The 12,610-nt window shown below is 39.0% G+C and overlaps 1 protein-coding gene across 1 annotated transcript in view; it reads right to left on the bottom strand.

Annotated features, from left to right (window-relative positions):
• TRAPPC8 (trafficking protein particle complex 8) overlaps positions 1-12,610 on the bottom strand; it is a 135,675-nt gene that overhangs the window by 50,600 nt on the left and 72,465 nt on the right. The window contains exons 13-14 of the mRNA XM_011974378.1: positions 2,126-2,350; positions 1,078-1,186 (exon numbers count right to left, since the gene is read on the bottom strand). Of these exons, the coding sequence (XP_011829768.1) occupies positions 1,078-1,186; positions 2,126-2,350 (334 nt within the window). The remainder of the gene's footprint in view (positions 1-1,077; positions 1,187-2,125; positions 2,351-12,610) is intronic.

Consider the following 12,610-nt stretch of genomic DNA (forward strand, 5'->3'; position numbering starts at 1 on the left):
GGGAAATCTCATTCAAATTATTAACAATGAATATAAGTAATACAAAATATCTTCAACAAATTTAACCAGCAAGACTTATTTATTTATTTAATTTTTTTTGAGACGTAGTTTCGCTCTGTCACCCAGGCTGGAGTGCAGTGGTGCGATCTCGGCTCACTGCAACCTCCGCCTCCTGGGTTCAAGCATTTCTCCTGATTCAGCCTCCTAAGTAGCTGGGACTACAGGTGCATGCCACCACGCCCAGCTAGTTTTTTGTATTTTTAGTAAAGACAGGGTTTCACCATGTTGGCCAGGATGGTCTCAATCTCTTGACCTCATGATCTGCCCACCTTGGCCTCCCGAAGTGCTGGGATTACAGGTGTGAGCCACCACGCTTGGCCACAATATAATTTTATATAAGCAAAAGATGGAAACAGTCTATATATATCAAGTGGATGTTAAAATAAAGTACTTTATAAGCACTGAATAGAGTATCTTACTAACATTAAAAGTTTATGAAGATTATATAATAACAAAAGCATTATTTATGTGAGAAAAGCTGTTGTAATTAACAACTGTTTTGTTTTCATTGTTTTTAGTTTTTAAAGCTGGGAAGAAAAACACCAAAATAGTAGTTATCTTCAGGTGGCAGGACAAAAGAAGTAATAAAGAGCTATTCATTTTCTCTCTTTTTTTTTTCTTTTGAGACAAAGTTTCACTCTGTCGCTGGGCTGGAGTGCAGTGTCGTGATCTTGGCTCACTGCAACCTCCGCCTCCCAGGTTCATGCCATTCTCCTACCTCAGCCTCTTGAGCAGCTGGGACTACAAGTGTGTGCCACCACATCCAGCTAATTTTTTTGTATTTTTAGTAGAGACAGGGTTTCACCATGTTAGCCAGGATGGTCTCGATCTCCTGACCTCATGATCTGCCGGCCTCAGCCTCCCAAAGTGCTGGGATTACAGGAATGAACCAACTGCGCCTGGTTGAGCTATAAATTTTCAAATATTCAACTATACATCGTTTTTTAAATGGAGAAAGGAAAAAAAGTTTTTTTAAAATTGTCATTAGGTAATTAGGCTAAATAAAACTTCACTAACCATCTGCTGGTCGTCTGTCATGGCCAAAAAAAACCCGTGTTGCTGAACTGTTAATATATGGTAAAGGAAGCTGTGGCAAAGGACCATCTGGTGACAGCTGACTTACATTCTGAGAGAAATATAAAAGGGAAAAAAAGAGGTAGTTTTTGTGAAAATGGTATTTTTGTTTCCTCATTTCTTAATACACAAGGCATTAAAAAGATGTTAAGCAAGAATATTAAGATATATAATTACTAGTTTTATTTCACATATCAGTCATAAAATTTTACAACTTGGAAGAACTTCAGATATTTATTCTGTCTCAAAGGAATCTTACTGAGGCTACTCAGCTAATTATCTGGATGTTAAACGTGCAAAATTTATTTTAGTAAGCGTTTTACTTCTTATGACTCATTATAGCATCCTATCTGCCAAAATTCTAACCCATATAATTTCAAATTAATAAAGTCTAGACCCTAAGGGTAGTTATTTTCTGCAGGATAGATATAATATGCTCTATTCATAGGCCCTGGGAAAAGATTTACAACTTCCCATTTTTTCCATAAAACAATGCTTTATATGTTGTATCTGCTTGCCTCAGTGAAACAGTCCTTCTTCCTGTTAACTTTTTTGCATTGCACCATAATAGCCTGTCTACTTTCCACAGATCCATACCTCCTCATCTTTCACAAGGAAAAGAACATAGAATGTCCATCTCCGAAGGATGGTAAAGAGAACCCACTTAAAACCAACTGTAAAATCGGTTATGAGTCTATAAAAGCACGATGAATAAAGAATCCAGAAAACCCGTGGAATCTTTTTTTTTTTAAGATCCTAAGAATAACCATAAATCAAGTATTCATTGTAATATTAAAATTCTCTTTTCAAGAACTGTGGAAGGGGCGATGTAACCAAGATCTACAGCCAAGAAGCCTAGCCTGCCACAGCTTGTTTATGACTGATAACTACATATATTCTAATAAAACTATCCTAGGATAAGGTAATAAATAAACACTTTTCACTAAAATACAGTTTTAATATCTACTCCTGAATGAAAATAAGCATTCACCTTGTAAACATAAAGATATTCTCTGAGGAAAGCCCCTTGTTGAGCAGCAGATTGTTTACTTTCATTGATTAAAATATGCCTAAAAGCAGACACAGCATTGTCCAGTTGTCTAAGAGTATAGGACTGGCGCCCAATAGTGAAGTTAATGTGATCCTCTGCAAGAGACCAGCCTTTTCCTTTATAAACTTGCATGGCTTGACAATAACAGCGTAAAGCATGCTTTTTCTGTAAGAAAATAAACAAAATAATGTATTATACTCCAAATTTGTTTAAACTAGAAAAAACAAATACAAACACACACATAGAAACAATTAAGTAACTGGTTCTTCCTCTAAGGGAGACTGGGATAATGAAGAAAATAAAACTAACATTTATGATAATCCCTTCACAACTATATATGGCATGATATAGATTAAGTTACCTGAGCCATTGTGTGTGTGTGTGTGTGTGTGTGTGTGTGTGTGTGTGTGTGTGTATGTTAGAGAGGAGTAGGGGACATAAAGGAGGGTAAGGGAGACCAGACTGCTTTGACATCTGCCCACTACTTCTCCGAGCCACAATTTCAAAACGTCAACTTCAGAGGAAAGAGTTTACTTCTCAACTTGACTTTATCTACCTCAAATTCTTTCTGGAAAAAAGCCAAGGAATATGTAAACAAACAAACTTCAACATCTAAAATGGTTAGATTTCACTAATACTATGATGAAAAAAATGTTTTCATACTCTAACTAGAAGCATGTTTTGTCTTCAAAGAGTTTCTTCATATTAAGTAAAACATCAAACACATTTATCAAACTTTTTTCTTGCCTACAATCAGAGACTTACGTTGAATGTATGTGGCTACATATGCCCGAGTACACATACGCCATAGTATTCCACAGCACAAAGTCTAATAATATACAAATAAACTTTTTTTTTCCTATATTAACAATTCACATACTGGACCAACCATGCTGATCCCAGCCTGCTAGCCTGCCTGCCTGCCTGCCTGCCAGCCAGAACTCACTGGCCAGTCTTGTGACCACTGAAAGGTTATACCTCACGCGGTTCAAATAAAGCAGTAGGCTAGGACAGCAGCACAGTAAACACTGCCTGGGCCAGACAGGACTGCATCAGGTGCTACCACAGCCTCCTTTTTAAGGTGCTGTTGCCAAGTGTCAGGGCATACTTCCTGGTGTTCGGTGCATCTACTGCAGGACTTAAGAAGAGCAAGAGATTAATAATATACCAGAATGATATACAAAATGTGTGTTCAAAATGGAAAATTGCAAGGAATGCCAAAATCTTACGAGTATTGTAGTAAGAATGCAGTATTTGTGGCGATAAACATCACCAATGTAAAAAATCAAAAGAGGTACACAGAAAGACAGATTCTGAATGTTCTCACTCATATGTGGGAGCTAAAAAAGTGGATTTCGTGAAGATAGAGAGTGGACTGGTGGTTACCAAAGGCCAGGGAGAGTGGGTGAAGGAGAATGAAGTTGATTAATGGGTACAAATATATGGTTTGATAGAAGAAATAAGAAGACCTAGTGTTAGATCAGCGGGGTGGCTATAGTTTACAACAATCTACTCTACATTTCAAAATAGAGAATTCGAATGGTTCTAAGGTGATGGATATCCCAAGTACACTGACTTGACCTTTATAAATTATATGAATGTATGAAATTATCACATATACCCCAAACTACGTATGTCTACTATGGACCAATTTTTTTCAAAGGAGAGTATTTTCTTCCAAGATCGCTTACAGCCGGGGGGGTGGCTCACGCCTGTAAGCCCAGCACTTTGGGAGGCTGAGGCGGGCAGATCATGAGGTCAGGAGATCGAGACCATCCTAGCTAAAACAGTGAAACCCCATTTCTACTAAAACTACAAAAAATTAGCCAGGCAAGGTGGCAGGCGCCTGAAGTCCCAGCTACTCAGGAGGCTGAGGCAGGAGAATTGTGTGAACCCGGGAGGTGGAGACTGCAGCGAGTCAAGATTGCGCCACTGCACTCCAGCCTGGGCGACAGTGCAAGACTCGGTCTCAAAAAAAAAAAAAAAAATGATCACTTACTGGGGACCTCAGATGCCAGCTCTCCTCAGAAAGATCAAAGTAATTAATGGTCCAAACAGAAAACTGAAAAAAGACAGCCAGGATCAGATGAAGAGCCCATGGAAAGAAACTAGAGTGCAGGAAAGGAAAACAACAAGAGTTTGGCAGGGATCGACCGCTGAGGAACACAAAACCCCACAGAAACGGTAAGTGGGAGTACTTCTCTGCTGCCCTCTCCCCTCTGATCATCTGTTCACCATCCAACTGATGGCGAGTCCCTCTGCCCTCATGACCCAGGACAACACTAACAGTGGCAGTTTGAGAACGTTCCAGGGACAAGGATGGGGGTGGCCAGCTCACACAGGCATGCCCACCCTCCTTTCAGGCCTGAACTGAGATAGTAGATACCACTGCCTTGCCCAGGAAATCTCTGCTCTTGAATCACCGCTGCATCACCAGATCCCTAACATGTTCACAACTGCTGTGACATTAGCAAGTTTAGGAGACCAGTGGGTCCCCAGAGAAGGTGTGAGACCCATGGAGATGTAACCCCTAACTTAGGCTGCCCCTAGGGGAAGGGGGGACAGCAGCCTGCCAAAGCCCCACCTTGAGACAAAGGTAATGCAAACAAGCAACAATCGCTGAAGTGGGCAGCCCCAGTGGCTGGAAATGAAAATGAACAAGGGCTCATTTCCCGCCCACTCCATCCACTATTGTGGACACAGGAGAGGTTCTCCCTCCTGGGAGCTGGCAGATGTATTCTTGGGGAAAGCACTTTTCATGCTTTCTGTGATGGCTCCATCCCAGTTAAAAACGAGCCCACGGCCAGGCATGGTGGCTCAAGCCTATAATCCCAGGCACTCTGGGAGGCCGAGGCAGGTGGATCACCTGAGGTTGGGAGTTCGAGACTAGCGTGACCAACATGGTGAAACGCCGTCTCTACTAAAAACACAAAATAAGCCAGGTGTGGTGACGCATGCCTGTAATCCCAGCTACTTGGGAGGCTGAGGTAGAAGAATCGCTTGAATCCGGGAGGCAGAGGTTGCAGTGAGCCGAGATCGTGCCATTGCACTCCAGCCTGGGCAACAAGTGACAAAACTCTGTCTCCAAAAAAAAAAAAAAAGTGATCCCATATCAACTGGGCTTGCAGGAATGGCAAGGCCCAATTCCCCCTCCCTACAGAGAAGCATCTGGGCAACAGAAGGTGGACAAGCCGCAAGTTGTTTACTCTGTACTACAGGAAGAAATTCTGCCCTGAACCCATTTTGGTGGTAGCTGCCCATTTTGGTGGAAGTGTACTCTGGCCAGGGCCCAATGGACAAAGTCTACATGAACTGATGGTTGTGAGCCCTCTGACAGGGGCGTGATAAGGAAGCTTCTGTCTGCTCAGGATGAGTAACTGGTGCACCCCACCCGAAAAAAGGATCAAATAATCTACAAAGTAAATATTATCAGACTTACAAACAAAAAGAGATTGGGGGCCTGTTTTTACCCTTCTTAACGACAAAAAAAAAAAAAAAAAACCTGCTAGCCAAGAATTTTATAGCCTGCCAAACTAAGCTTTATAATTAAGGAAAAAATGGTCTTTCCCAGACAAGAAAATGCTTAAAAAAATTTATCACCACCCGACCATCTCTACAAGAAATGCTCAAAGGAGTTATAAACATGGAAAAAGGATGATACCTGCCTGCTACCATAAAAGTGGTAAGTACATGTAAGTACAAAGTTCAAAGATCCTATAAGGCAGTTATATAATTGGGACTACAAAGCAACTAACAACATTATGACAAATACAAAACCTCACTTACAATATTAACCTTGAACGAAAATAGCTTAATTGTTCCACTCAAAAGACAAGATCCAAGCATATGCTACCTACAAGACCTAATAAGATAGACCTAATAAGACCTAATAAGACGTATATTCTGTGTAATAAGACCCATAAGCTCAAAGTAAAGGGGTGGAGAAAGATCAATTATGCAAATGGAAAACAAAAAAGAGCAGGGGGTTGTTATACTTGTTATCAGATAAAACAGACTTTAAACCAACGACAGAAAAAAAAAAGACAAAGAAGGGAATTAAATAATGATAAAGAGTTCAATTCAACAGGAAGATTTAACCAGCCTAAACATATACATATTCAATACCAGAGCATACAATTCTATAAAACAAATACTACTAGACCGAAGAAAAGACAAACAGTCATATAATAATACTGGGGGACTTCAACACCCCACTGACAACACTAGACAGATCATCGAGGAAGAAAACTAACAAAGAAACTCTGGAATTAAATTGGACTCTTGACCAATGGACCTAATAGACATCTACAGAACATTCCAACTGACAACCACAGGATATACATTTTTCTCATCTGCGCATGGAACAGTCTCTGAAGTTGACCATATACTGAGTCACAAAGCAAGTCTCAATAAGTTCAAAAAAGTCAAAATCATTATCAAGGATCTTCTCAGACCATAGTGGAATAAAATTAGAATTCAATACCAGGAGGAACTCTCAAAACCATACGAGTACATGGAAACTAAAAAACTTGGTATTGAATGACTTTAGGGTAAACAATGAAATTAAGGCAGAAATTTAAAAAAATTTTGAAACAAATGAAAATAGAGAGAGCATATCAATACTTCTGGGATACAGCAAAAGCAGCGTTAAGAAGAAAGTTTATAGCACTAAATGCTTATATCAAAAAGACAGATCTCAAATTAATAACTTAATGTCACACCTAAAGGAAACAGAAATAAGAACAAACCAAGCCCAAGCTGGCAAAAGAAAAGAAATAAAGATCAGAGCAGATCTTAATTCTTTAAATGAAATCAAGACCAAAGAAATCATACAAAGTATCAACGAAATAAAAAGTTATTTGAAAACACAAACAAAACTGATAAGAATACTAGGCAAGATTAAGCAAGAAAAAGAAAATATGATTTTAATAAGCACAATCAGATATGACAAATGTGACATCACAACTGATACTACAGAAATACAAAAGATCCTCAGAGACTACTATGAACCCCTATACACACAACTAGAAAACCTAGAGGAAATGGATTAATTCCTAGAATCATAAGATCTCCCAAGACTGAATCAGGAAGAAACTCAAATCTTGAATAAGTCATTAACTAGTTACAAAATTCCATCAGTAATTAAAAAAAAAAAATCAACAAATGAAGCCCAAGATCAGCTGGATTCAAAGCCAAATTCTACCATACGCACAAAGAAGAGCTGGTACCAATTTTACTGAAACTATTCCAAAAACAAAAATTTTTATATATATATATATTAAGGAAGAAAGATTCCTCCTTAACTAATACCATCCTGATATCAAAATCTGGCAAGGGCATACACACAAAAAGAAAACAAATCAATACCCATGATTAACACAGGTGCAAAAATCATCAATAAAATACTAGCAAACCAAATCCAGCTGGACATCAAAAAGTCAAATTAATCACAATCCAGTGGGATTTATTCTAGAAATACAAGGATGGTTCAATATTTGCAAATCAATAAATGTTACTCACCACATAAAGAGAATTAAAAACCATATGATCATCTCAATAGATACCGAAAAAGCATTCAATAAAGTCCAAAATCCCTTCATGATAAAAACCCTTAACAAACTAAGTATTGTAAGAAACATACCTAAAAATAGCAAGACCCATATATGACAAACTCACAGCAAACATCATACCAGATGAGGAAAAGTGGAAAGCATTCTCCCTAAGAAGTGGAACAAGTCAAGGATGTACACTCTGCACTCACACCACTCCTATTCAACATAGTACTAGAAGTCCTAGCCAGAGCAATCAGGCAAGAGAAAGAAAGAAAAAGCATCCAAATAGGAAGAGGAAGTGAAATGATCCTTGTCCAATGATGACAAGATCCTATACCTAGAGAACCTAAAGGTTCCTCCTAAAGACACTAGTCGTTAGGATAAATGACTTCAGTAGTTTCATGACACAAATTTAACACACAAAAATCAGTTGTGTTTCTATACAGTAACAAAATTAAAGATGAGAACCAAATAAGAACTCAATCCGATTTACAACTGACACACACACACACAAAACAAAACACCTGGAATATATTTAACCAAGGAGGAAAAAGAACTACAAAACACTGATAAAAGAAAGTACAGGCACAAACAAGCAAAAAAAAATCCCATGCTCACAGACAAGGAGAAATCAATATAGTTAAAATAACTATATTGCCCAATCTACAGATTCAACAATCTATCAATCAAATAAATAATGTCATATTTCACAGAATTCGAAAAAACTATTCTAAAATTCATATGGAACCAAAAAAGAGCCTGAGTAGCCAACGAAGTCCTAAGCAAAAACAAAGCCTGAGGCATCACATTCCCCAACTTCAAACTACACTACAAGGCTATAGTAACCAAAACAGCATGGTACTGGTACAAAAAATAGACACATGAAAAATGGAATAGAATACAGAACTCAGAAATAAAGCAGCATACCTGCAGATCTTTAACAAAGTCAACAAAATAAGCAATGGGGAAAAGGACTCCCTATTCAATAAATGGTGCTGGGATAACTGGGCTAACCATATTCAGAAGAATGAAACTAGACCCCTACCTATCACTATATACAAAAAATTAACTGGAGATGGATTAAAGACTTAAAGACTTCAAACTATAAAAAAATCCTAGAAGAAAGAGTAGGAAACACCCTTCTGGACATCAGCCTTGGCAAAAAATTTATGAACCAGTCCTCAAAAGCAGTGGCAACAAAAACAAAAATTGACAAGTGGTACCTAATTAAACTAAAAAGCTTCTGCACAGCAAAAGAAACTATTGGCAGAATAAATAGCCTCCAAAATGTGAGAAAATACTTGCAAACTACACATCCGACAAAGGACTATTATCCAGAATCTAAAAGTAACTTAAATCAAGAAAAAAAAAATCAAATAATCCCATTAAAAAGTGGGCAAAGGACATAAACAGACACTTCTCAAAAGACACACAATCGGCCATGAAAAAATGTGAAAACAATACTGAACATCACTAGAGAAATGTAAATCGAAACAATGAGATACCATCTCATACCAGTGTAGAATGGCTATTTTAAAAGGCTATGGAGAAAAGAGAACAGTTATACACTGTTGATGGGAATGTAAGTTAGTTCAGCCACTGTGAAAAGCAATTTGGAGGTTTCTCCAACAGATAAAACAAAACTACCATTCAACCAGTAATCCCATTACTAGGTATGTACCCAAAGAAAAGTAAACTGTTCTACCAAAAAGACACTTGTATTCTTATGTTCATCACAGCACTATTCACAGTAGTAAAAACATGAAATCAACCTATGGTGCCCATCAATGGTGGACTGGATAAAGAAAATGTGGCACATACACACCATGGAATATGACATGGCCATAAAAACGAATGGTATCATATCCTTTGCAGCAACATGGATGGAGCTAGAGGCCATTATCATAAGGGAAATAAACCAGAAATAGAGAATCAAATATGAATGTTCTCACTTATAAGTGGGAGCTAAATAATGGGCATGCGTGGACATAAAGATGGAAATAATAGACAAAGGGTACACCAAAAGGGGAGAGGGAGGAAGGGAAAGAAGTGACGGTTGAAAAACAACCTACTGGGTAATATATTCACTATTTGGGTGATGGGTTAGTTCTCTGAAGCCCAAATTGCAGCATTACACAACATACTCATGCAGCAAACCCGGACATGGACCTCTTGAATTGGTAATTATTTTTATTTTTATATTTTTCGAGACGGGGTCTCGCTCTGTCGCCCAGGTTGGAGTGAAGTGGCGTGATCTCGGCCTACTGTAACCTCTGCCTCCCAGGTTCAAGCAATTCTCCTGCCTCAGCCTGCCAAGTAGCTGGAATTACAGGCGCACACTACCACGCCTGGCTAATTGTTGTATTTTTAATAGAGATGGGGTTTCACCATGTTGGCCATACTGGTCTCGAACTCCTGAACTCGTGATCCATCTGCCTCAGCCTCCCAAAGTGCTGGGATTACCGGCGTGAGTCACTGTGCCTGGCCTCTGTAACTATTGTTTTAAAAGAGAGGTACTGCCAGGCACAGTGGTTCCCGCCTGTAATCCCAGCACTTTGGGAGGCTGAGGCGGATGGATCACGAGTTCAGGAGTTCGAGACCAGCCTGGCCAACATGGTGAAACTCCATCGCTACTAAAAACACAACAATTAGCCAGGCATGGTAGCACACACCTGTAATCCCAGCTACTTGGGAGGCTGAGGCAGGAGAATCGTTTGAACCCGGGAGATGGAGGTTGCAGTGAGCCGAGATCATGCCACTGCACTCCAGCCTAAGTGAAAGAGCGAGATTCCGTCTCAGAAAAAAGAAAAAAAAAAAAAAAAGATAGGTACAGACCACCTCTCAGTGCCAGCAACAGTATGTCTGACAGAAAAGATGACCAAAAAAGAAGGGATGGGAAATTGATGCTGACAAAACACACTATAAAAGTACACCCTGTAGAAAACAAAATAAGCAACAAAAACACCAAAGCAGTTATTCGATGTCAGTCACCACAAAAAGAAGATAGACAGTAGAGTGGGTAGCACCCACTGTAACAGGGTAGAAGACTTCCCACATCTCTACATCAAAATAAAATTCCAAAGAAAAAGGTCCAAGTTCCAGTCAATCACAATTCATGGAGACAGCTTTCCTCCAGATCTGGCTCTGAACTCACCAGGTACTAACCACCTGGCCATCACTGCCCAACTAATGAAAGAAGTGAACACTGAAGAAGATGCTACATCAAAAGGATCAAATGTTTTCAAAACAGAAAAGAGGACTGCAAAGTTGAAGGCTGATTTTTAATAACAGAAATCTCAAATAGAGACAAATTAACCAGACAGAAGAAATCCAAAAGTGGTAACAGTTCTAAAAACCTAAAAGTTTTTAGACCTGCAGTTTAAAACCAAGAGGAAGTCCTGAAACAAGCAAGCACCTGCTTTGTTCAAAGGCAAGAAGTATATGAACTCAGTAATACTAATGACTGTGAAAAACCAGTTGGGAGGTTGAGCACGGTAACTTAGGCCTGTAATCCTAGCACTTTGGGAGGCTGAGGCGGGTGGATCGCCTGAGGTCAGGAGTTCAATATCAGCCTGGCCAACACGGTGAAACTCCGTCTCTACTAAAAATAGAAAAATTAGCTGGGCTTCGTGGCGGACATCTGTAATCCCAGCTACTCTGGAGGCTGAGACAGGAGAATCGCTTGAACCTGGGAGGCGGAGGTTGCAGTGAGCTGAGATGGAGCCACTTCACTGCAGCCTGGGCGAAAGAGTGAAACTCTGCCAAAACAACAAAAACAAAAAACAAAACCAGATGGGAGTTTCCAGAGCATTAGCATATGGAGTCATGGATAGAGTTAGAGGCTTTGTTATTATCTTGTAACTGGAAGCTATTTTATGAAATTTAATTTTGATGTGGTCATCCCTCTTTATACCACTGCACTGGCCTGAATGGAAATACCAGCGTGTGCTAAAACTACATGTGAGTAGATAGTAAATGTGTGTGTGTATTTATGTGTTTGTATATATTTATGATATAAGCACATTTTTATACAACTGGTTTGTTCTGTAGTGATAGAGTTTGGTATTCTTTTCTTCTGGCCATCACTGCACCCTATCATAAGCATAAGCAGCTATTTGGCATAAATTACTTATCACTGCCACTCTCTGAACTCAGACAACCTCCATCTTAAAAAATGGGATGTGGTACCAAGAAAAGGCTTTATTTTCACTAAACTTTTGTTTCAAAATATACCAGTTTCCACTGTCCTCCATACGTGCCTTATAGTATTGTCAGAATTGTCTTTGAGGGGTTTTTTTAAAGAAGTATTTTCTTGGCTGGGTGTTGTAGCTCATGCCTGCAATCCTAGCACTTTGGGAGGCCAAGGTGGGATGATCTCTTGAAGTCAGGAGTTTGAGACCAGCCTGGGCAACACAGTGAGACCCTATTTCGTAAAAAACTAAGTTGTTTTTTTTTTTAAAAAGGAACACTTTATTGATTAAATGATAAATAAAAACAGTCTGCCACTGGATGGCATGAAATGAGAATACAGGATGTCTTCTGTGATATTCCTATAAACATACTGAATTTGAATCTCATCATGAGGAAAATAGCAGAGATATGTAACTTGGGACAATCTACAAAAATAATTGGACTAACCTTCATGAGTGTTTAAGTCATGAAGTCAAATGATCCTTTGACTAAAAAAGGACAAAACATCCTACGCCCTCTGATAAAGGACATGCATGGGATGACTGTCAAAATCTGAATGGGGTCTGAGGATTACACAGTAGCACTGTATCAATGCCAATTTTTTTATTTTGATGGTTATGCTATGGTTATGTAAGGGAAAGTTCTTGTTTCTAGAAAATAAGAAATATGTCCTAAGGTATTT

Source organism: Mandrillus leucophaeus, unplaced genomic scaffold, assembly GCF_000951045.1.
Source record: "Mandrillus leucophaeus isolate KB7577 unplaced genomic scaffold, Mleu.le_1.0 Scaffold145, whole genome shotgun sequence".
Taxonomy (NCBI): Eukaryota; Metazoa; Chordata; class Mammalia; order Primates; family Cercopithecidae; genus Mandrillus; species Mandrillus leucophaeus.